General features: G+C 41.1%; 1 protein-coding gene across 2 annotated transcripts; it reads left to right on the top strand.

The window, feature by feature from the left end:
* Nucleotides 1-922: 922 nt before the first annotated feature.
* ppp1r9ala (protein phosphatase 1 regulatory subunit 9A-like A) lies at nucleotides 923-26309 on the top strand. Of its 2 annotated transcripts, XM_079230860.1 has the most exons (19): nucleotides 923-1032; nucleotides 1581-3609; nucleotides 15089-15221; nucleotides 15523-15643; nucleotides 16033-16137; nucleotides 16493-16622; nucleotides 17873-18031; nucleotides 18172-18225; nucleotides 18767-18996; nucleotides 19290-19386; nucleotides 19614-19740; nucleotides 19924-20075; nucleotides 20666-20981; nucleotides 21064-21121; nucleotides 21206-21277; nucleotides 21722-21923; nucleotides 23427-23543; nucleotides 24693-24881; nucleotides 25088-26309. In XM_079230860.1, the coding sequence occupies exons 2-19, from the start codon at nucleotides 1744-1746 to the stop codon at nucleotides 25244-25246; spliced, it is 4287 nt and encodes a 1428-aa protein (XP_079086986.1). In that variant the 5' UTR covers nucleotides 923-1032; nucleotides 1581-1743; the 3' UTR covers nucleotides 25247-26309. The 2 variants fall into 2 exon arrangements, with proteins under 2 accessions (XP_079086986.1, XP_079086987.1); XM_079230861.1 differs by lacking the exon at nucleotides 23427-23543.
* Nucleotides 26310-26311: the final 2 nt, after the last annotated feature.

Raw genomic sequence — 26311 nt, 5'->3', positions numbered from 1 at the left:
CAGTCATTTAAACATTTCCAACTGTGCTTTCTCTACAATGAGTGTAAAAAATATCTTCATTGAAAAGGGTCTATTAATCAGAGAACCAAAAGCCATTGACCCAGGGCTTTGGGGCCCCTGGGAGTTGGTGGCACTGAGGCAGTTGTCTGCCCTGCCTGGTTGGTAATCTAGTCTGTTTCCCATACATCTTTTCGTATGTGCCTCCTCAATGTAAACCCCTTCAGTTTATTAAATAGATGTTCTGTGTCAAGTCTAAACCACGATAACCATGACGACATCACCAGGACTCCCTTCAGAGCCAAGACATTATGCAACTTAAAGTTTTGTATATATATGTATATGTATATATATATATATATATATATATATATATATATATATATATATATATATATATATATACATATACATATATATATGTATATATGTATATGTATATATATATATATATATATATATATATATATATATATATATATATATATATATATATACATATACATATATATATATAATGATAGCAATCTCTCAGTGAAAAACAGTGCTTAGTATAAGGGGTAAAGTTTAAAAGTCCCACTCCATGTCTACTGTACAACTTTTTGGTTGCAATCCATACATGCGCAGTGAAGCGAGTTGTTTTTGTAGTCTGGATGTGGACTGTTGCTCATGCGGAGGTCTAGGTGAGCTCAAATACAAAGTGAGCTCTTTCCCACGCCTTTCTCCTGCAACTCCTCGTGTCTCTGTGGAGAAAGACGGGAGAGGAGGGCGGAGCGGGGTGGTGGGTTACAGTCCAGGAATGTGTGCGCGTTCCCGCGGTCTCTCTGTTCTCGTCGGCCACGGCGCGCAGCACAGACAGGCTCGCGTGCGCGCGCAGCCCGCGACAGGTCTGGAAGTGCAAGGAGGACGCAGGAAAAACGCTGCTGGAGCGGGGAATGATGGCGGTGAGCAAGAAGAAGGGACAAGCTTGATACTGTAAAACTGGAACCCCGTGGGCCAATCTTTCGGTACCTAACACGATGAAGCAAGTAGGAGGTGCGAGCTTTTCAAAGTTGTTTGTCTTTGGTGTTGTGTGTGTAGAGCCGGAGTGAACGTTTCCAACGGGTCGGACTTGAAACGCCACAATGAATTGTTCAGACTGAGGCTCTGTGTTGAGCTGCTGGCCCAGCGAGTTTAACTTTGTTTCGCCTTTTTAAACTGATATAACGTCCGCGTTACTCTCCACGTTTCACTGGTTGACTTCAGTACATTTAGCTTAAAGTTTGTAGCTGGTTAAAGTTAACTTTACTTTCAAGTCGGAGCCATTTGATCAAACGCGAGCTAACGCATGTTAACGTTAGTCAGACAGACAACCACCGAGATGCACACAATACTAGCGTTAACCGTCTTATTTTAAACCGTTTAATGTTTCAATTTAACTTCACCTTCGTGCTTCGTGTTTTGATTTGCATTCAAAAAGAGAGAGTTTTGTTTTTGTCTCGTATTAAATACCGACGTTATGCTTAGTGCAATAAGGGTATCCGGTCTCTGTATTAACATATTTAATGTATTATTCCAATAACGGGAGCCATTTCTCTCTTTAGATGCCCTCCCTGTGAGTGTGTAGCTCTGACAACAGCTCCAGAGAAGCTCCACCGGACCCCATGGCACCGCTTTAAAGTTGAGGGATAATAGTTCACCAGCAGAAAGCATCAGTCGCTCCAAACCCGGCTTTTCTAATAGGGCTGCCAGTCACAAAAAGCAAAAATGCTCAAAGCGGAAAGCAAAGGAGGCGAGAGGACCCTGAGGAGTGCATCCCCTCACAGAAATGCATACAAGTCTGACTTCCACGCCATTAAGTGTACTTTTGATGGGTCAAAATCCGAGGGTGATGCCAGATCATATGCAAATGGCTCCAGTGACACCCGGGAGGACTCGAGGGGGAGGCCTTTTGGGACCAGAGTGAACAAGATAAAGAACATATTCCTACAGATGGATGGTCAACAACAGGAGTCCCAAGAGAGTAAAGTGACTTTAAAGCCTGAAGTGTCACCTGTATCCCCAACGAAGCAGCAATTTCCAGCCAACACTCAAAGAGTCAACCTCAACAGTGCCACAAGCCCAGAATCACAAAATGTAGAGAAAACACCCAAGGGGGAAGATGTTGAGATTGACAAAGTGGCTTTGGCAGAGAAGTTTTCTGTGACCAGAAAACTCTTTGAAAGGGGCCTCAAAGAGCAGCCTGCTGCTGAAAAACAGTCTCCAAACAGAGGAGTAAATCGCTTGTCCCTCGGAAGTTCCTCTGATGAGGGGAAAAGCACAAGGAGGGTATCAGGATCCTCTGAGACCACTATCAAATCAGAGCAAAGTCCTTCATCGGCAGCTAAATGTCAACCGGATGAGAAGGCGGATGGTGAGAAAAAGCCTGTGTCCAGAGTGTCATCCAATGCAGGACCCGTGTCCAAAAGGTTGGAGAGTTATGGGGCAGAGAATGACTCCGAAGACAACAACACAGCGTCTGCAAAGGGAGGAATGGCGTCTGCTAAACAACACAGTGCCACTGAACAAATGTCTTTTTCTCCAACAAAAGACAGCGTACACAAATCTTCTTCTCCTGTTAAAGATGCCACTAACAAGAATACAGCCCAGACAGCTTGTGCCATTAACAGACCAATGTCTAATGTTAAACCAACCAGCTCAGTTACCAATGCAGCACACAAATCTAATTCTTCAACAACTGATGTCACTCACAAACCCCTCTCACCAGACAAATCAAGCCCAGTCAGCCATGGCTACAAACACTCCTCATCATCCAGTGATGGATTTACTAGGACATCTGTTGGTGGGGATGAAGGAAAGCCACATAGTCCGCCCCCAAGGGATGTGAAGCAGCCTCTTCCATCAGCTGGTGGGTTTCAGAACACCAACAGGGCTAAGTACCCTGAAAAGGCCAGGAGTCCTACAACGGACAAGCCCTCCAGCCAGACCTCATCACTGGACTCCAGGGGGGTGGGCGTGGTACGGGCAGAACTAGTAGTGGTTCAGAATGAGTCCTCTGAGAGTGAAGACAATGAGGATGAGAACATTGAAGATAATGTGTTTGAGGAACAGAAGGTGAAAAGCCCCAAAGATGACCTAATAACAAACCTGAAAAAAACCTCTCCAACAGAAAAACAGAGCTGTAACCCTGCTCATCATGTCTTAACAAGAGATGTCTCAAAAGAGACACAAAGGATAGCAGAGGCCGTGGGTGAAGGTAGAGTCTTAGAGGACAATGAGCGTTTGGGGTTGAAAAGGGTAAGACAGGAAGACATTTCAGTTGTGAATCAAGATGGTGACGATGATTGTGAGGAAGATGAGGAGGTTGCAGAGGAGGAGAGTGAGCTGGAGGAGCAGGTGGGCCAAATCCTCCTGGATAGAGCCTCGCCAGTAGCGTACGGTATTGAGAATGCAGCATTTGTGGATGACAGAGATGTAGACCAGGTCCTCAGAGAAGAGGAGGATGAAGAAGACGAAGAGGAGGAAGATCACATGTACAGGGATTATGACGACTGTTATGAGACCACCGGTCTGTCGGATGAGGAGGAGCCTCTCCCAAAAAGAAAAATCAAGTTCTCCACAAACCCCATTCAGGTCAGTATTATGTGTTGTGTTGTTTACATCTGAGCTATTGCCGCTCAACTCAAGCACCTACAAACATATTGCACAGCACTGTCATTATACACCACCGTCGGTACTGATTCAGCAAATGTCTGACCTAGGTGTTTCTCTGCAGACAAATTAGTCATGGCTGAGAATGAATGCTTTTGTTTGGCAAGTTTACGTCACAGCTGCTGCACTGTATTATCATCCCAGTTAAAAAAAAAAGAGTAAGCTATGGTTTGTTTAATCTTAGTGAGCAGGGAGGCAGGTAGTTTTACAGCCTCAACACCTGGTGCATTAACCCGACAAGAGATCAGGAGAGAGACGGGAGACATTTGAGGACTTAAGCTGGCAACATTGTTTGTGGAGTTTCTGAAAATGTTGTTGCCATTGCATAAGACCTTGTGGAAGCCGGAGCTGTGAGGTAGAGACCTGTGAAATTTGAGTCGGTACAGTAACACAAATCATGGGTACCTCTGAGTCACTTCACTGCATGGGTATTTTTACTCATTTAGAGTAGTTCCCCTCTGTTGGTGAATCATAAGGGACTTTTCACTTCTCTCCAACATGGATATAAGAAATGTAGGGATTGTATTCACTCTTACGATCTCTTTTACAGACATGGCTAACTTATCTTATTACAGCTGGGGAATTGTTACGATCCATTAATGTACAAGGATATAAACCTTTTTTGAAAAGCAGAGCAGTTTCTTTTCTCTAAATGTCCTCATGTTTGAGTTTAGTAAGAGCTGTAATGTCTCTTCATTGATGAAGTTCTACATTTAGGTTTGTAGAGTTGGGTGGTTGACAGAATAACGTATATTATTAAATATTTTGAGACTAACAATTTTCAAATGTGACTGTTGGTGCTTTCATCCTCTGTCTAATCTCAGCTGGGGATGTTCCAAATAGTTTATATACAGTTAGCATCAACACATCAAACTGTTAAATATTTGTGGTGGAACTGGAGGTAATATATTTGACCATAGCTATTCCACAATCACCAAATCTAAACCGCATTTTGCTAGAGCAGGGAGAAACAAATTCCACATAGCTTGTGGACAGCTCAGTGTTTATCCAGGCCTTAAAATGCACTGTTATCTCAGGGTGTGGACCCCCCCACCCCATCCCAGTCATCCTGGCTGGGGGGTCCTGGGAGAGGGGACCAGAAGCTGACCCTAGAGTGGACACAAACAACAGTGTGCCTAAAGTGAAGCTATGACATAGATAAACACAGCTTTATAGCTTACAACAATATGGTCGACTGTGTCTGTTTGGCAAATACTGCTCATAACAACCATGAGAGGGAGACTTGATGCAAAACACATAGAGCTGATGTAAGGTTTAGTTGTCATCTGAGTACATCTAGATGTAAATTTCAGTTCAGTAGTCATTGAATTGTATGGACTAATAGCATGTAGTAAGTAATCAGTAAATACTTAATATTATTTAGTATGTACAGTGTACAAAGAATTCAGACAATCTTTCCCCCCCAGTCCCTATTCTACTCACTAGGTTGCTGTGAGAGCACCTAAATGATCCGCAGGGGAAAGTAAAGGATGCAAAGGTATGAAACAACAAATTAATAAGTGTAAAATGAAGCTAAGTAGTAAATCAAAGAATTATTTTAAGTTTAGCTTAAAATGAGCTTTTTATGTATTTGCATGAACGGGTACATGCAATTGACAGACTGGAAAGAGCACAGAGAGATTTGTCAAAACAATGGCATGTGCTTGGATTAAAACCATGGGGTCAAGGCTACGTGGTATGCATTTTAGCCAATTAAGTCACACAAATGTCCTTTAGCAAACCTTTCTACCTGAGGCCTGGCTAACAAAGGCCTCCTGCCGGCACTGCATCATTCTCCACAGTCTGCTAGTCGGAGCTGGCACTGGGATTGAGCACACTTTGAGTTGTAGCTCACAAGGAGAGAGGAAGTGCTTTGTGCCTCTACCTCACAACGGGATTAGGTCCCAATGTAACCCAAATCTTCTTGACAAGAGGAGGTGTCTTGTGTGGAAGAAAGGTCCTCTTCTTGAAGTAAAGGAGATGTTCAGTATGTATCCCCTTTATCCCCCTTAAAAACAAACGTGGTTGAAGAGGGCTTTCTAAAGCAGTGAGGATTAGTGCACACATTCTCAATAAATCCTAAAAGTGAAAGTTTTCTGTCGAGCCAAATAATGGATGTTCATTGTTGCAAAATTAATTCAATGCATTTAGGATGTAGTTGCTTTGTGATTTAAAAAAAATACTCAAAATGTGTAATGTTGGAAAGAAAATAGCTAGAATGTGTTTGTTGAGAAGATTCTTGTGCATATATAGTAACACAGACTCGTACTTTAGTAGGGCATTAAGTTGCTGCAATCCCTTTGCTGCTGTGTCAGTAGGTAAGTTTGCTATACCCTCTGGCTGTATGAGCAGTATAAATATTGCACTACTGCTTATACTGATCATATCTTTGGTGTTAGTGAGGAGGCTGTTTCCTCTGTTACTGCAAATAAAAACCAGGCCTGTAATATTGGTGTGTCAAGGCTATACTTTATTCAGAGAAAGTTTTTGCAGTTAACAGGTTTGCATCTACTGAAATTTATATTCACTCTGAACCATTTGGGAGAGAGACAAGAGTTATTGAATGATTAACGCTATCTACCGTAGGCGTGTTATCTGCTTGGGGATAAAAACTGCACAGTCATTTTCTGAGTAGTTATGTGGGATCGCTAGATAGGTTGTCTTGGGTTTTGTGTTCCACGTCGCACATGAGGATATTTGGAACAGGAGTCCAAAACCAGTTCACCATTATTACTAAAAAGAAAATGTCCGAAAAAAGGATCTACACCTACTTCTTTGCCCCGCCCTCGCAGAGTCACAGGAAGTACCAGCGGCAGTTTTTGGTCAACAGAACACATTGTTCCTCCTCAAACACACAGGGCGTGGTAAAAGATTCAAAGTGAGTTCATTTTAAATGAAAGAATTCAGCATTCTTTGTTTGCGCTGTAGATGATTACTGTCCACATTGGTCAATGTTTAAGTATATATCAGTTTGGCTTCCCACGTGCCAGCAATAATACTTTTGTTTAGTATCTGTGGGCATTTCACCGTTGTCAGGTAGAACACAGTTTGTAGACGTTAATGTGGAGCCAGATAACAAGCGTTTTATGGGTGCCCAGTGGTGTTTCTGCAGAAGTCTTGAACGGGAGCTTATGGGCATTTGCATGCAAGGCGTTATTTTCTTTACCCAACCAGCGTTGTGTAAAGTGCTGTAGTGAGCGTTGGTCAGCTGATCTTGTTGGTTCGTGTTGGAGTTCTTTGCTCCACTCTACCTCATATAAGCAAGTCTCTGCGTGGAAGGGTATAAAGTATCTTTCATGATGGAAATCTAATTATTAAGTTATTAAACGCTATGTAACTACAAGATAAATCTACCATGTTATCGTCAACAACAACATCTTCCGGGTGCTGTACTGTGCTCATGCGGTTGAGTTAATCTTTTTTCGTTCCGTCAACAAAATCTCTTCTTGGCAATTGTGAATTTATTCAGAATCATGGAGGGTAAGAATCACGATCCTTATTTAAACTAGTCTTTTCTTCGACCCCTATTCTTTACATGATCTGTAAAGTTTAGGTGTAATTACAGCATGACAGAATCTTCTATCTGTGTTTCATTTGATTAGTAAAAGGCAAAAGGGGTGGACTCTACATTTGGACTCCGGGCCCTGTAACCAACCCATCCCATAGTGTTATGCTTTCCATTTCCTATCTGAGATATGTCTTCTGCTGGGCAGAGGAATGTGTCTGACAAGTCTCCACCCTCATCCAACCAGCACACAGGCCCTCCCCTTGTGGGATCTGAGTTCCCTCTCGCCACCTGGGCAAGTGGGTGACTATCTGACAAACCTGGGCGGAATACTAATGCTGTCAGCTCAATGCTGTTCATTAAACAACTTGGCATGGGATACGTCTGGGGCTGATTGTGATTGCCTTAAATGCTTTCATTATGTGATTAAAGACAAACAAATTAGAAGATGTGGTGTGTTTATACTGAACATTAGCAGTAATTGTGTGTTAGAGTTATCAGCTAGCCTTGCAGGACAAGAGTAGCTTTTGTGTTCCATTTATATACAAACCTGCTTAACCTGTTCTTGTTCACACTCCTTTGGAAATATATTTCCATTATGGCATTCCATGACTCCACCTCTTCCTGCTGTAGGTCATACATTAACCCCTCAAACACAAACGTCATTTCAGTTACAGTCAATCATTGTGAAGTTAACAAAGTGTTAATAATTCCAAGGGCGTGCACACAGGAAGTACTATTTTTCATTATTTTTCCTGGTGTGTTTAGACAGGATCTAAAAACCGGGTCACATGTCTTCTTCCCTAATTACTCCATGATCTGCGCCAGGTCGCCACCCCTGCCCCAGCTCGCTCTCGCAGCCTGTTTGGATTTGTTGTCATTTTGTAGGCCTGCTTACATTACAAGCTCCCCAATCCAGTGGTCAGCCCTCGTTTTGCACTGGCAAGGGATTTGCTTTTCCTCGCAGCTGCTGACTCATTTCCCACAGAGGAATGAGTGAAAGATGGGAAGGATTTTGGTTTGGGTGTGGGCACGTGCCCGTCTGTGCATGTGAGCACGCAGAGAGGACAGACCACTGCAGTTGTTGAAGATGCATGAAAGGCCCACACATGCTGCTGCTGGAGGGAATGGAAATATGAAGATGGCATAGCAGCCAGTTGACCCACATCACAACCTCAGTGACTGCGGTAATACTTTAGGGGGAGAAATTGACCCATTGCTAAATCCCGCCCCTTGAACGCAGGCTGGCCAATCCTAGCGTAGCTTCGTCCACCTCCGACGGCTATACTATACTATACTGCTCCTTAAAGTTTCATGCAATTGTTTTAGATTTACTTCATTTTCAGCCTTGTTTTATGGATTTTGAGCTAGTCCTGGTTAATCGTTGTGTAATAATGATACTCGTTACCTGGAGAGGATGGAAGGAGATATGTTTTTAAAACTTTACCTTTCTTTTGAAAAAGCCTTTGGAACTAGCATTAGCAGAGAACACTTGCACATCATGAACCAACATTAGCACTTATATGATACGCAAACTACTGAAGTTACTACTGAATACACATGCTGCTTTTGCTTTTTAAATATTTTAACAGTCAATAAAGACCAACACTGCTTTACAGGAACAGTGCTGTTCTGTAATTTCATTGTCTTTTGTTCTGATGGCCAGGTGATGTGGAGTTTCACTTTTTTACTGATCTGTTGGCTTGAAGGATTCAAGGATCATTTATTGTCATTCTGCAACACAGGGATGCACAACAAATCCCTGTTGTAGCCCATTTGTAACACAGCAAACACATGACAAACAAAACAAAAACAGCTGAGGAATCATAAGAAATGTAAACAGCAGCAACAAAAACAATTATCCTGACAATATATATAATATGGCATCTTTATAAAAACATTCAACATGAGGAAAACACTGTCCATCAACTTTGACTGTGTTTGAGCACCAAGCATCATGATGTGAACACAGAGTCCACCTCCTCTCTTTCTGCTCTCTGTTCTGCTGTCCGCCCGTCAAGCACAGCTTGATCCGGGATGAACCATGGAGCCAAGTCTCTGTGTGCTCAACAGTCACCGACCTCCTGCTGCTTTCATCCATAATATTTTTCTGTGACCGAACATCAGAAAGCCAGCAGTAGGCTGGGTAGTGCAGTAGCTTTGAGTCCTAGTTTGGTGGCGTTTGGTCCGGCAGGTCTGGCTGGCAGGTCGGCCGTGGGCGGTGATCGTCTCAACGTTCACTGCACTTAATCCAATCCCCACTCTTTAGATGTTGATGAATGCATTCTGTCATATGCCATCAGTGATATGCACACAAAAACATATTTTTTGCAGGGAGTGCAGTTAGTGACAAGTGGGCTTCATGGTAGTTCTGAGAGTTTGACTAAGAAGCAGCGGGGGGCGAAAGGTCAGCAAAACGTCAATTGGCTTTAAAAGAACATTTTAAATGCCCTATTCTGGATACATTTTAGCAAAAATTGTTAGTTCTTCTTTGATGTTTCATTCTTGTTGGACTAGTCAAGTCGGCCTGATCAACAGTTGAACCTGAGTGTTTTGGATTTAGCGGATGGGGGTCTGGGCATGTCCTGAACAATAAAGGAAAATGTCTGTTTACTGTGATAACTGGAGACAGTAATGATACTGTAAACTCACCGAGGCTACATCCACAACAAACTATTATTGTAGTCTTTAATAATAAAAGGTTGTGTTTTATACTCAAGATCCTCCTCTAAAATACAAATTTAATAACGCCTGTATTCCGTTATAAATGTTTAATTATTCACTGGTAGTCGATCGGTAATCAAGGCTGATGTCACAAGTTGTGACCGCTAAGACCCAGCCAAGTAGCAAACACGTGTGTCTGCGTCATCGTTTGCAATGGCCATGGTTATCTGCTCGTCCACAATACAACGCACCCAGTCTTCAAATAGAAACAGCGTCGGTAGTGTTTTCAAGCGTCTCCATTTAAGGGGCTCTAAAGCTCCGGAGTAGTGCAGATTCTCAGAAAAAACATGCATTTTAAAATAAAAACAAAGTAGTGTGGATGTAGCCTGAGATGTTATATGAACCTTGTTGGTAAGGGAGAGGCTAATAAAGACATTTTTGTTTGAAACAGTTGTTGAGTGATTAGGTTTCAGAAAAGAGCAGAACATTGCTTTAAAAGGGCTGTGAGTCCATGGCAACAGGAAAGTCCGGCTTTAGAGAGGCCTATTCCACCGCTACTGCTCAGCTTATGCCAAGGATGCAGTGTTGCTCCCTATATTCTATTAGCCTACATTTCCAATGCTTAATTACTTAAGTCTCCAAAGTCTAAACTAAAAAAGCTTCTTCATCCTTAATGGAATTCCTGTCTGCTCTAGTTCTGTGAATCCATTTTTAACTGCCGAAATTAGATAAGCTTCGTCGGTCTTTTTATAGTGGCACTTTCAAGCTTGTTGTTCAGAGACATGCAAAATAAGCTTCAAAATGCAAGCAGGACAACATTGTATTGAGTAGCTTGTTGGTTATTTAAAAAGGTTTTCAGTGCTCTTCATGTGATTAGATATGACGCCTATCTTCCACAATGTATGAATCATAAACTAAAACATATTCTATAAACCTATGGCAATGAGTATAAAAAGGAGGATTCAGATGGAGTGCTCCCTCGGGTTGATGGAGGGTCGGGGCTCATGAATAGCATTCCTGCCTGCACCACAGAGCTGCAGTAGTGTGCATAATCTGCAATTTTCCAATCTTTTTTTGTACGTATGTTTGATTTCTAAGATAACACTAAGATTCATAGATGGATGTATGTGAAAATCAGCAAGATGTTGGAAAAGGAAAATAGTTAAGGGCTGCCTGCAAATAGAAAAATGAAGAGCTCCATCAGACATTTTGGAAATGTATCTTCGCTGCTTTGGGCTGATGTCCAGAGCCTACATAGTGAGGAGACAGAAGGACACAGAGAAGCAGTGATTGTTCGTAGTTAGTGGTGTAACGGACCACTGTTGACCACGGTTCGGCATGCAGGTAAACCACGGATTAATTACAGTTCAACATTAACCACCGCAGTGTGAAATAAAAATGTTACTGATTTTTTTTTTTTTTTTTAACTATTTAAATTGACATGAGGAAAACAAAGGTTCTGTTTACTTACATTATGATGCGTTCAGGCTCTGTTTAGTGAAAATGAGTATTGGGTGGAGGTAAATTGTAACGTTATCGTGATGTGTTCACGTGTCATTTTGTAAAATCCAGTTGTTTGAAGATGTTTTTACAACAACATGAATATATATTAGAAAGGCAATTATGACCTGTTGGAATTACTTCTAAGCAGTTTATAATATATCACAAACTACTAATTACAATATTTGTTTTAATCCATAAACATACAGTCTTTTGTTTCCTTATCATTTCAAGTGTGTATTTTTATGAGAGAGATCAAAATCAGGTAACTATAAGAAAGTAAAAGGTAACATTTAGAATTGTTCATGGTTTACACTGACTTCAGAGAAGTTGAAATTTTTTTTGACTGGAAAAATACAATAGTCTGGAGCCTTGTAGACCAGCAGCTATAATCAAACAACAATATGGATCAGCAATAATCTGCAATTAGTATTGGCGGCAAATACATGTGATCAGGGTTCTCTAGAAGTTACGTGGTGGGAAAGAATTTCCGACCGGGCCAGTTGATGAAATCTAAACCACTGCTCCACAACTTGTCTGATGATCTTTGAAGAACACACTGGAATCAGAGTGTGATGCAATAGAGTTTACTCTTCAAGCAAATAATACAACCCGAGCCATTCTCTTGTTTTATTTACATTGGCTGACATCGCTTTTTCCCTTTTAAGCTCTTCCTCCGTTTTCCTTTGAAATCTCAGGTGTTTCTCTCTTCCGGTCATGTGGGTGTATGTGTGTGTGTGTGGTTTCTAATGTGTGTATTCCATGTGCCAATGTTTCATGGTCAGCTTTATCTTTCTAGTGGGAGTTGAAAGTCTTTTCCTGATGCATTTCATAACGCAACTCTTTTCTGTCACAGCACTAGCGGCCTTTGCTTGCCTTTTCCATGATAGCCTCGCCATACTCCCGCTATGACTATCTGGTGGTAAAGCCAGCCTTATGACGCAACTGCTACACCTCCTCAGTAGTTTGTCTACAAAAGACTTTAATTAAGACAAACCCAGACAGACCACACTTTATCAACATGTGAGTTTCAAACATTTAGGTATAATTAAATAAATAGATACAATTGATGGTGCTATCATGATACATCAACACTCAAACAGTTATAGTTGCTCCCTTTTTTGTCTTTTGTGCTGATCCGAACCACCATTTGTAGCTAATTCCTCAGGTCTTGACATGCTGTAGGATCTAGACCTCAGACTCGGTTGCCTAGAGTGGAAATGTTTACTTGATTGCATCACACATCTTCATAACAAATGTTGCAATCAATCCTTTTAATTTTATAATAATTAGTCATCCATGGTTGTTAGATTGTTTTTATTGTGATAACCACAAGCTAGGTTGTACTCTCTATATCATGGTAGTAGTATTAGACCCCAACTCAAACATTTGCCACTGCGATATGTGCTTCTCTCTCAGATATTGAAGGTTGCTCACTAATACACATGTCAACAGACAGCTCAACGTTTGCGAGTAAGCCCACATTTGTGTGTTTTGGTGTTTCTTAAGTCTTTACACAGCTGTACATGTGGCCCTCTGCTGTAGAGTTTATTAGGCTGGAAATAACATGCTTAGTGAATCATTTGATTGTGCAAATTCTCCACCTATGATATACAAGATGGAATCACATTAATTTGCGGTTGTTGATTACAGGTTATTGAGTATTCATTCAGGCAATAGCACTCATGCCACTTGAGTCTAACCTTGTGTTTTAAGATCAGGATAAAATTCAAAGCGAAATCCTAAATTCAGATCCAAGGTTTTAAGAAATCCAACCTTCATTCCTTAAATATTTCCTTTTATTCCTTTCCCTGTGTTGCTTTAAAATCTTTTTATTTATTTCTCTTTTTGGCCATTCATAATATTCAGTAGAATGGAATGAAGTTTAGCAAGAGTTCAATCGGAAGACTATTTTTATTTATATTCTAACTGCGGCTCCTATCCTTCCCACTTTCCTCTGTTTTATTTTCAAAAGACAACTCTTCTGTTTTGCTCAATCTAATTAATCAGACAAAAAACCTACCCTCTCATATGCACAAAGGAGTCAAATTATGCTTGGTATTAATTTAGTCAGCAGCACTTGGGCACTGCTGCCAGTCACCATTTTCATCATGACTCCACCCAGATTAAGACTAATTATGACCATGTAGGGGTGATGTTACAGACCCACGGTTGGGATCATCCTCATAATCAGGCATTAGCTCCTAATGGAGTCTGCCAAACTATAATCTACTTTTCATCAACAACTCGTTATGTCTATAAACTAGTTATTCATAATTGAGCTAACTCTTCTCTGGTTCTGTTAAGACTGTGTTAGTGTTAGTATTTTGCTAAGAGGGTATTTCTTTCAGCAAAAAAAACACACGGATAACGATTGCTAGGAAAACTTTATTTCACACTGGTGGTTCACATTAAACTGTAATTAATCTGCGGTTCACGCCGAATCGTGAGGGGGATCCTATACGGATCACAAATCGACAACGGTCCATTACACCAATATTACAAAAAAAAATCTTCTTGAAGGAGCATGCACCTCGACCCACCTAGAGGGTCCAAGGTTCACCCACCAGAGTCTCACAAAATCCTGTGGGAAACGCTGAACAACCTTTGGATTTTGCCACCGTGGCGTGTTTTCTAAAGAATTAATCAGCAGATCATTCAATAATGAAAAGACTTGTTTGTTGCAGCCCTGTTGTTGCTAACCTTGTCTTAACCCTGAATTAACTGTATACTCTTATTACTATGTACTTACTGAGTCATAACAAATGGTCATCCCAGTCCATTTTATGCTGAATATTGTAGTGCTCACCTCAGCTTGACCCTGTGAGTGTTGTTTAGAGGTATTTATTCAAGGTAAATAGCACTTAGTGTTTGATGTAATGAACCTAAAGGCTGGTGTAGAGTACTGGGTAATGCCCTTTGACAGAAGGTTATGGGATTACTTTTTTCTTTATATTGTTTTTTATTATGTCTTTTAACTGTGCTGCTGACAACACTTGTCGCCTCTGAACATTGATCTTTGCTACTTTTCTTTGCTCAGCTCTCCCCAGCTGTGCCCTACTTTCCACGCTGCTCATGTTCTGCTGTATGTGTGCATGTGTTTTTTAATTCCAACCAGAAAATGGCCTCTGGGACACATCCCGTGCTTTGTGAAGCTGCCTGCAAAGTTCACAACTTCTTAAAACTGTGATGAAAGTCCTCGAGAGAGAGATTAAGGCCTCAGTGTTGCTTGATTTACATCTGTTCAAAAAAAATGATTGATATACCTTTCATTAAAAATGCAGAAGATCATAAACTACAGTTTACAATGCAGTCTATATACAATTAGATAACTGAAGATCATAGTCTCTGTCAGACACTATTGTGAGAATAATAACCAAAGTTTGATTAATATAAGAATTCATTGCAATGCTAGTCATCCAGATCATCATCAAAAGGCTCTGCTGTCCCTCAGCAGCTGTTAAAGTGTGCTTCTGTAGTGCACTGGCACTTTAATGTTCCTAGTAACGGTCCAATTTATGGGTGTAATTGTCCCTCCCCATGCAATTTCTCTCAAATGAAAAATGTGTGCTTGTCCACCCTGCCAAGACAAATAAGAACTCATTGAAAAGTATATGCCTATGTCTGTACAGATTCCATGGATACTCATAAACATAAATGTGTCTGTCTTCTTGGTAAGGACACAGAAGGTGGTCTACTGACGCTATGCACTTGATATTTTGACCGACACAGGTCTTCAGTACCTTCTCCAATGAGGACTATGATCGGCGCAATGATGACGTGGATCCAGTCGCAGCCTCTGCAGAGTATGAGCTGGAGAAGAGAGTGGAGAAGATGGATGTGTTCCCTGTGGAAATTGAGAAAGGTGAGTTCAGTCAACGCTGAAGGTAAATCCCTACGTATGATAAGCAAAGCGTGAGAAACATTACATAAGGAGGGGAAACCCGCTTTCAACTAGCTGCACAATAAGCACAGCCATACAAAGGCAAACAGTAGTGACTTTGAATTGTGTATTTAAACAATTTAGTGATCAGTGATGTATATAATCTGTATCCATACCCTTTATTATATATTTGTGTCACAGGCATACATGTGGTATTGAGCCTATTTGTATGCAGATCTTCTTACGCAACTTTTTAAAATCTTCATAATGTTTCTGCATTCAGGAGACAATGGACTTGGCATCAGTATCATTGGAATGGGAGTGGGAGCTGACCAGGGTCTGGAGAAGCTGGGAATTTTTGTGAAAACCATAACTGAGGGAGGAGCAGCTGAGAACGATGGACGGTGAGTTAGAGAACTGTTGCCTCCTTTTTGTACAACCCCCATTTAAGTCTTGTTACAGAGTCATTGGTAGTGGTTTGTATATAACTGGAAACATGGTATACACTCACTGCACCACCACAACAGTTTTTAATATCACACTCTAGGAATTGTTCATTCCCCCAGGGCCCAGTGACACACAAACAACCACATGTATTTATAACCACACGAGGAAGCTAAAGAAAATAGTTGCTACTTCTGTTTCCCAGGCATGTTTAGGGTTGTCTTATTGCCAGCTACATTGGGGCTACTGTGTTTTTTCATCTTTGCTACAATGTGAAGCTGGTGCATAACTCTTCTGTGAAAATGCTTTGAAAACCTCTCCTTAAAACTATTATCACATGTGTCTCCAGCATACAGGTGAATGACCAGATAGTGGAGGTGGATGGTATCTGTCTTGTGGGCGTCACCCAACTGTTTGCTGCAACAGTCCTGAAGAACACCAAAGGCACAGTGAGGTCAGCTCAAAGCCCGTCTCCTCGACCCCTAAAATCAACCTTATTGAAAATGATTACCAGAAGAGCCACTGTTATCATAATTAGCAAAAAGTGTCTTTTTTATCTCTTGAGAGTCCAGAGGCCATGAATGATTGTTTGTTTGTGTGTATTTGCGTGTAAGCGAAATGAGCAACACAAAGTATTGTGGGATGTTAATGGTTTGAATTCAAAACAGCCACACATAACGGGGTCAGACCTAAATTGCATCTCAAAATGTTCATTTCCCTTTTGCAATTAAGACAAACAAGCTATTTCCAGCCAACATTTCAAATATTCCTTTTTATGGCACGCTAACGCATTGCATTCTAAAAACCAGGTTCTCGATTGGACGGGAGAAGCCAGGGACCCAAAGCGAGGTAGCCCGCCTCATAAGCGAGACATTAGAGCAGGAGAAGAACCAGGAGCAACAACACCTGGATGACCCCTATGAACACTCTACAGAGGAGGTGAGTTGGCTAGACAAGACATCATTAAAATGCCCTATCATTACTCAACCATGTAAATTATTTATTACTATGTTTAAATCTGAAAATGTATGAATTGTGTTACTATTCTAACTCAGTTCCCCAAAATAACTAAATAAAGGCTTCCAAAGCAGGTAAAACATATGCACCTCAACTGTACACTTCTAAACTGCCCAGCAAGCTGCACCTTGAAGATATGTTAATTAATGTTATGTATTGTTCTGATAATGCCTCTTTCACTCTTCACTTTAAGTAAAGATTTGAATGCAGGACTTTCACTTTGTGGTGTTAATAGTTTTATCGCTGACAAAAAAGTTGCGAGTAGCCTTCTTCTTCCACTGCCTGTATCGACATTCCCAGTTAGAGAAAGGGTGAAGAGTAAATAAAGATGCGTGTTGACCCTCCACATTACATCCAGAAAGAGATTTAAATAAACATATCTGTTAAATTTGGGTTTAATTGGTTGACGTGAGCTTTTCATATTTGTGTGGTTTTCAGGAACTTCTGTGTGAGTCAGTGCCCAGTTGGTTTTATTGGAGCTTCCAGAAAGATTCCAGTTTTCCAGTTGTAATTATGACTTGGATGTTGATGTGTATGCTATTTACAAATTAAACAGTCATAATTAATTGTACTCTGACATGACATAAACACAACATTAGCCCCCTAGCCACACCTACTCCAATCCCACCTAGCTCAACCAGGAAATGAAAAGCTGGCTTTGAGTCAATCCATGTGTCACCATTCTGCTGTGTTGGAAGTTGCAGTCGGCCTCTGCCTGTCTGGCAGAGTTGAGAAATGTTTGTTTTCTGATGTCTTAGGAGCCAATCTCCTGTTTTACTATAGAGACACTGGGCAGAGAATATATGAGGGATTTACCAGATCAGACAAAGACAAAAAGAGAATGTTGCATAACTTTCAGTGGTAGTGGACACCGTTTCAAAGTGACTCTGTGGTTATGCAAAGTGTGTGTCGGTGGGTTAAGTCTTGTTATCCAATGAGAACAGTGTTCATATTTATGTGTTGGCTACAGACGTGTAGCCAAACTCTTGCAGTGCCTCCCGTGAAGCAACTCTCCAATGTTTGGTTATGATCTGTTGATTACAATGTTCCCTCCATACTGTGGTGAACTGCGCTACTAGGAGTGTTGTTGACACACACTGAGCATGTTCATGGGCATGTAGGGTGTGTCAATGTTTGCAATATGTGATGCCATGTCTGACGTCATATTTCAGGAGGAGCGCTATGAGGAGGAGGACGGGGTAGATGAGAGGATTTTGTGCTCCAACTTCTCTCCAGGGCGGAACACAGATCTGTTTGAGCTGCCTGATACAGAGGCGTTGTTTATGCCGACCACCATGGACAGCTCTCAGTTGGTCTTCAAGTTCAAAGAGGTATCGCCCTCACCATTACTTTCAGTCTCATATGATATAAAATACAGTATATATCACAATTTCAGCATTCTGTGTGGACAACCAAAGATTAACATACAGTAATGGGTGTAACCAAATATTTTCCTATTTTTGTTCCTTAGCTTCAGCTCAAACACAGCACAGCTGCAGCAGAAATACATCAACTGAATGAAAAGGTAGGATAAAGATGAAATTAACATTTTCTTTTTTGTATTGACATTCAAGATATTCACATAACATACAAGACAAATACATGTATGATACAGTAAATACAAATACCATGTATCAAAGATATATAATCCAAAACGGACAATAGTAATTTATACACTTAGCTGTTTCTTCCATCAGTAATTAGACTGTATCAATATGGGACCTCTTGTTTTTTGAGAATGGTGGTTTCCGAGCAGCCTTTTTGCCTCTGAACTTCTAACTGTTATATTCTCGCATTTAGTGATGATTATTCCTCAGATAGTTGTTGGAAATTAGTTTTGGAAGCCTCTTGACAATTCCCATACTTAGATTGTATCAAATAATGTGAATGTGTTGTTGCATTTACAGTATGCTGTTGAAGAAAACGGGGTCAGACACAATGAGAGACCTAGTTTTTTTTAAACGACTATTTAATACTACAAGCAACACAGATACTGTCCTCTGCCAGTGGCTCACCAGCAAATTCAATTTAGTCCACACAAGTAACATGTCACCATCTCTGTACAGCTAAGGGCGTCTGAGGAGGATGGCTCATTGTGGGATGCAAGGGAGTCTGCACTGAAGCAAAAGATTGAGGACGGCAACGACAAAATCCTGAAGTTGGAGAGTTACTGGCTGGAAGCCCAGGACCTGTGTAAGACTGTGAATGAGCAATTAGCTGAGAGTCAGGCCCAGCAGGAGACGCTGGACAAGAAGTACAACAAGGCCAAGAAACTGCTCAAGGACTACCAACAGAAGTTAGTTTGTCTTGAGTTACGCAATGCTTTACTGTAGGAGCTGTTATGTTATTGAATTTAGTGGTTTACTCAAGTCAATTTAGCCATATAACACATTTAAAAACAAACAAGAGCATGCAAACCAACAGACTAATGTAAAAATAAAAAGTAATTCCTATAGAAGTTCAATATTGTTAAACAAAAGTATAAGATCTGATTTTACATTTTGGAATGCATTGGTGTCGTGATAACCACATAAATTAGAGCGTGTTTACAAGCTGAAGGGAAACCACATTTCCTTGTTTCATCCTCAGAGAGATAGACTTTGTGAAGAAAGAAGAGGAGCTGTTAAAAATTCTAGATGAAAAAGACAAGTGGTATAAGGAGCAGCTGGAGAGCTTGCTGAACAGGGTAAGAGCACAGCGTGAAATGAAAATGCATGTATGCCACAGCAGTCCTGCTAGAGCAGGGGTCGGCAACCTGCGGCTCAAATTTTTCAATTTTTTTATCAAATTTTTGCGGCTCCAGACAATTTTTTTTTGGTGGAAAAAGGTCAAAATGGCTCTTTGGATACGAAAGGTTGCTGGCCCCTGTTCTAGAGACACTGAAATAAGCAATGAGTGTTGTTTTATCCACAGATAGCTGTCCTGGAGTCCAGAGGGGCCTCGGACGAGGAGCGTCAGAATGGTCAGGCCTCGGCAGCAGACGAGAGATTAATCGGCCAAGATCAAGTCGCCAACACACACTCTGTTGACTCACTACTCGGTACAAAGGGTTACTATAATGAAATTTTATTTAAAACGGGAATATACGCGTCACACTTAAATTGTGTGCACTGTTAAACATTCACAAGCCCACATCATAAACTCCAGTGACCCTGGTAAATGATTAAAACTGTGCAGTGTCTTATGACTTATTTTGTGTGTTTGTTTTGTTCCTCCTGTGTAGAGCAAGACTGGAGTGAGCTGGTGCCTGAGACTGAGCGCTTGGACACCAGTGCACACAGAGCCAAAGGCCTGCTGGCTCAGAAGGCCAAACGTCAGCCTCCATCTCGGATCAAACTGAAGGAGAGCCTCACAGTGCCTTCAAGTCACTCTCAGGTCAGCCAGGAACATCTGGTAGTGATACATTGTTATGGTGAATGATAATTTGATTGGATTGAACAGTCAGCCACCTAAAGGCTAGATGTAAACTATGGCAACCTTATCAAGGCATGTAAGGCTCAAACTGCTATCTCGGAAGTCAAACTAATGATGACAAAATACCCCGTTTCTCCTTTTTATACAAGGAGGAGAACACATATTAACTTGAGTAATATTTAACCTTGTGAATATGAGCTGACCAATAACAGGGAAATGGGTAGGATTTTTTACAGTGATGGTAGCTGACAATTTTACTGCCACTTTGTCTGTGGCTGATCTGTTTTATTGCAATGTCAAAGTTATACTGTTGAGGCTGCACAAAAAGGGAATCGCCTTTAGATACTGACAGATCCTCTAAAACACAAGAGGGAACATCTTTAAGTGTCTTTTTGACTGTACAAAACAATAATGCACCTTTTTATAATGTGTGTGTGTGTGTACATGATTCAGCCGATCAGAACTCTAAAGCGGAGCTTTTTGTTACATCGTACGCTTTTATCCCGTCCTCCTTGCATTGTCCTTGTAAATAATTAGCTTTGTCCCAACAGGAAACCGAAGAAGAGGAGGAGCAGGAATCTCCCAGGAGGAGGAGGTCCATCCAGGAGAGTCTGTCCCTTCCAGTGCCTGTCTGCTATCCTGGAAATGGACAAAAAGATGATCCCGGAGAGACTAGGGATGTATCCAGGAGTACGGCTGCGCTCTCCAGCAGCCCGTCTTTGTCACCATCACAGGGAGAAGGTATTGAGAGCAGTGGAAGTCCCTCGTTGTCCTCTCCAAAAGACACCTTGTCACCACATTCCCCCTCTGGATTCATGCGCAATGTCAAGAAGAGGGAGTCAAAAGGGAAGAGCAAAGAGCTCAAAGGTACGCAAGTAGACCAAAATGTGATTGCAGCAGAAGAAACATTTTTGGTTGCATTGTTACTGAGCCTGTTGTGTCATTACAGAGGAACAAAATGAGGCCTCATCAGCGGGAAAACCTAAAAGGCGATTTCCAGACTTTGGGTAAGACCCGTGATCACTGTCATTCATCTCTAATGATACCATCTTTTTTGCACTAACAAAAACATTTTTACTGGTCATCAACAGAGGTCTCCGGAAGTCAGGTGGCAAGGGAAAAAAATATGACAAGGAGGCTATGAGAGCATCGTTGGACAGCAGGTTTGTAATTGCTCAATTTAATTTATAACAATTTAAAGTTTCCAAATGGTTATTGAGTTGTTGTGGTTCCATGTTTTGTAACACGTTTGTTGGAGTTATCTGTTGCTGTAGGTGTTGGTGCAAGTGCCACATATAGATTTTTTTTTTTAAAACTGGGTTATTAATGGAAACAACGTTACTCAAACAAACAAAGGCCTGTTTACATTAAATAGCTAAACTCCATGAAGACAGTTACTGCATTATTACTGGAAGCCATGGTACCTCGTGGATGTAAATATTGAGCTACGCAAGACCGGCTTTCTATTTTCTTGTTGCCAAATCTTAATGTAGTTTTTTCTCTTATATCTGGTAGTTATCACTTACTGAGACATTTGTATGCAACACATGAAGCTCACATGTTTAAGGCGATTGTGGATAAACGAATCTTTCTATTTCAATGCCCAGGGGATCGGCAGAGTTGCTGGAGGAGTCTGGAGGGAACCTGTCTCCTGCTGATTCAATGAGCTCCATCCCGACCTGTATGCCCTTCTCCTGGTTTGGAGACAAAGAGAGGGACCGAGACAGAGAGCCCTCGTCTTCCAGCAGCAGTCTGCCGTACGCTGCCAATGAGACCAGCAGTGAGCAAAGCCAGGACCGCAAGAATAAGGTTCGTAACTTTATGTGAGCATATAAATAAGTGACATAAAGAGTATTAGCATCCAGCGATAAGATATTAGTTGTATAGTATTGAGCTTGGCCAACTATAGAACTGTTCTTGTATGTCCTCCATCATCATAATTTATTTATATCTTGATTGAAGTAGTAAAATGAGTAGAAACATATCGGGAGGCAGTATCCAGACATGTGCCGTCATTGGATAGTTCTCTGCACAAGAGATATGATGCAAAGGCAACAATAACTGGATCCATATGCTAGCCAGAGAGCTTTAGCAGGGAGGGATTTGGTGGCTTCTCAATGAGTTTCCAAATCGTGACACATAAAACCCATCCAGTGAAACGCGTGGCTAACTGTCACACAGGCTGTGGTCAGGCTGCTGCTCCCACGAAGCTGTTTAATGAGTTCAAGACTCAGGCTGAACAAATAAAATGATTACTAAGAGAAAGGTTTTGGCTTTGTTGCTGTGTGCATTATGGTAGTTTTTGTCAGTGCTCTGCTGCCTGGACATTTAATCTCACTAAACCGTGTTTCCTTTAAACAGACAAATCTCTCCTGGTCCTCTTTATTCAGTCGATCATTAGATTTGGTACAGTATACGAATTTTGGTTTTACCTTTTGAGTTTAGATGCCACGGTAGAGCCTTACTAACAAATAGAGTTCTGCTATTTGTAATTCCTCACCCCCACACATCCTATGAATAATTCACCTTTTTCTTTTCAACTGGGTATGTGGTAGTGTTATAGGAAAATAATGTCATCCAATTTTCCATTTATCCACTCAGAAAGCCTCAGAGCTTGTGTTAGAGGAAACAGATGGAGCCAAATGTAGTTTTGATGGCTTATTGCACCAGCTAATAGGAAGTTTGATTGGAGTTTTGTGTGTAACATCAACACTAACTGCTACGTTGTAACTAACTTGTATAGTGCAACATGTTTTTTAGAGTGTATTTCCTACGCTACATTGAAATGAAACTTCATATAAACTTGCACATAGCTGGTGCAATAGCCTGCAAGTCTGGGTAATAATTCCCTGATTCCAAATATACCCACTTTTGGGTCTGAAGAACAAGCCACACTAGCTTTTAGACTACATTAAAAAAAACAATCTCTTAAGGAATCAAATAATAAATCTCATAGCATCTACTCAAAAAATAAAAACATTACCCCATACCTTTTTTTGTGTGTTTACATTGGAGGTAGCATAGTTAGTTGCTGTAGTTTAGAGGTTGTTGGTGTACTTTTGGTGGTGGATTGGTTTGAATTGCCTTTAATATTGTGCTACATATCGTGTTGAAGATCAGTCACTCACTTGGATTGCTGCCTCTGAAATCTCAGTTTTAGTAATTTGGCATGATCATTTCAGACCTTGGAAACAGCACTGCACTTACCCCTCACCGCTGTAGTGTTGTATATGTTTGCTTCTCTTGGTCAAGAACTGTTGTTTGCTGATGTGTTGCTTTCGTAAATGCGTTCCTTGTTTCCACTTGTTCCAGAGTTTTTCAGTCATAGATGATTCTAGCCCTGCCAGCCCCAGTTCAGACATCTCTGGGTTAGTTGCTGAACCCAATCTGTCTGGGCGCTCACACACTTTAATCTTCTCTTCCAGTGAGGTGAGTGCTCTCCTTGTTGCACAGTCACAAAAGCTGTGTGGGACGCCTTGATGCGGCTGAAAGGGGACATTCTCAAGCATGCTCTTTGAGCCCTTCCCCCTTTCACAGCTGATATTGAATCATGAATGCAGAGGGAATTGAAGAGAGCTGCATGTGTGTGTGTTAAAGCTATTTTGTTTTGTCTTTTAAAATAATGGAGAGAAAAAAGTCTTGTTGCCGAGCTTTTCTTAAGTCAGCTGTCAAACCAGTGCTGCATGTTCTTTACGAGCTTTGGCAGACCACAGAACGATGCTGACTGCTCTGCTGCCTGCTCAGTGGTGTTTCAGCAGCAGTTTCCTCTGAAATTATAGTTCCCAGTGTCCAAGTCTCTCGCAGTAAAACATACAGAATGAAGACACATAGACCTGTATCTGAGAATGTTATTGATATTTTGCTGTCATTGCACGCTTGTTTTCTTGGTGCTATCTTGGGAAATGTATACACTGAACACAATTTTGTTGTTTGTTGGATACACAATGCAGTTGGCTTCACTTTTTTATTTTGGTCCCCCAGCCTCAACCCCCTCACTAAGTTGAACTGCTTTTCAGGAATTTCTCCACCTATAGGAATAAAAATGTACTGTAAGGAAAAGATGATTACATGATTGCATTTCACCACTCGTCACTTAACTGTGCTTTAGGAACATTGATCAACACTGTCAAACACATAAAGTACAATCCATGGCATCGAATGGCTGTTGCACATTGTTAGAAAGCACCAACTATATATATGTTTGATTCAGAACCATTTATTTGCCAGGTATGTTACACATACGAGGAATTTGTCTTGACGGGTGATGCATACATTGGACAAAACAACAACAATCAACACAGTGCAAGAAATAGAAACATATTACATTTACAATAGAATATAAAATAAAGTGCACAGATAACAGTACTATAAACAAGTGTACTAAAGGTGTATGTGGAAGTGTATTGTTAAAGTGACGTGTATTTAAATATGAGGTATGAAGGGCTGTGCACAGGGGAGTTTGGTATTCTTCCACACACTAGACATGAGCAATCCATCAATATATGGTGATTTTCTTTGCTAAAGTGACAGTATGTTTACTTGTATCATGTCTGTTTGCATTATCTGTGTCTTCTGTAGACTTTGGATGATGAACCAGTGACCACAGGGAAAGAGTATCAGTGGCAGAACCGGCCCGTCTCTGAATGGACCAATCAACAGGTCTGTCACTGGTTGATGGGCATGAATATGGACCAATACACGCCTGAATTCACAGCTAAGGGAGTGGACGGCCAACAGCTCCTGTACTTGGACAGTGAAAAGTTGAAGGTAAAAATGTTTTAAATACAACCTAGCATGATAGTTCTGATAATAATTATCTTTGAATTACGTGTATATTAATGGAAGGATAGTTTAAGAGTGATGTATATAATGCAGTAATTGTTTAGTCAAACATTGTCAACCTTTAACTGCCACCTTGTGGCCACAACATGGTAGCATTACTTTGCCCTAACTCTGTGCTCTTTTTCCTTCAGGCGCTCGGCGTGTCAAGTCAAAGCGACCGTTCAACTATCAAGAAAAAGCTGAAGGACTTGCGTAAGACCCAGGAGAAGCTGGAGAAACAGAGAGAGAAGAGAGAGAAGGAGAGCCGACGCAGTGGGAGACTGCCAGCCAGTACGGACTCTGTCTGCTGAGGTATCAGCTATGTTCTGACTTCATGCATCCCATAAACTTCCTCACTAGCAGGCCCCTGAGCACCCCCTTTTTTCTTTTCTTTACACTTTTGGTGCCATGACGTGACATTCATGTGTTAACACCAACAACCACATACATTACTGCCAGGTGTGCTGACTGATGTGCCAGTTGTGATTTACGTTCATACAGTAGCTCCTGGTTCTCTGGAATGTTTTAACAAACTTCAGCTCAAACCATTTTCAATTAAAGATGGGGAATGTCAAAAAAAAACGTTGGGTATGTGACCAAAATGGAATCCTAACATTTTTTACCACTAAAAGCTTGAAGCTATAATTATAAAAAAAAGACTCTGTTTTCAGAATGAAATAATCTAATGTAGTTGTTGCAGATCATACACACATTTATCTATGGAAGTTAAATGTGTACTGCTTTTCCAGCGTTTTATATTTTTGCTAGTATAACTTGCCTGTTTCAATGTACATGAACTCTTCTGCACGAACGGTTGTACAATTCAGATGAAAGCACTATATTTGTCTTTTAAGCTTCAATGGGCGACAAGGTTTTAAATGTATAAATACGTTTTATACATGTGCTTATTAACTGCATATCTTTTTTTTTTTTACTTAAATACCATTGTTCATTTTATACTGTATACATTTTTCTACTAAGTAGAATAGCTAGGCCGGGTTTTTTTGCTGAATGAAAAGCGGCAAACAAATCAAGTCGGGCCGAGGGGAACGCTGCTTCTGCTGTCCCCGACTCGGGCTGTGTGTCGCCAGTCGGTAACACGATGCTCCATGTAAATACACACAGCATGCAGGTCTGCTACACGAGCACCTCACTGCCGGTCCATCAGACGGTCAGAGTGCCTATGACAAGGACTTGTGTGAGTCGGGAGCACGGCGCTGTGTATGAATGTGAGGCTGAACAATGGATTGTTCACCGCCAAACCCAAGTGCTTCCTTTCGTCTTCTTACGCATGACGCCATGTTCTGTACGCCAAGCGACATGTTGGACTGCAAGAAAATCATGTGAATTAGAGAAACATTTCTTGGTACATACAG

The sequence above is a fragment of the Taurulus bubalis genome (assembly GCF_910589615.1).
Source record: "Taurulus bubalis genome assembly, chromosome: 15".
NCBI classification, from domain to species: Eukaryota; Metazoa; Chordata; class Actinopteri; order Perciformes; family Cottidae; genus Taurulus; species Taurulus bubalis.
The sequence above is the reverse complement of the archived record's forward strand: the minus strand, read 5'-3'. Positions and strand labels throughout refer to the sequence as shown.

Coding starts and splice junctions, on each gene's coding strand:
- ppp1r9ala (XM_079230860.1), top strand. CDS start 1,744: ATGCTCAAAGCGGAAAGCAAAGGAGGCGAGAGGACCCTGAGGAGTGCA. Junction 15,644..16,032: donor GCAGCTGAGAACGATGGACG/GTGAGTTAGAGA, acceptor ATGTGTCTCCAG/CATACAGGTGAATGACCAGA. Junction 18,997..19,289: donor CTCAAGGACTACCAACAGAA/GTTAGTTTGTCT, acceptor TTTCATCCTCAG/AGAGATAGACTTTGTGAAGA.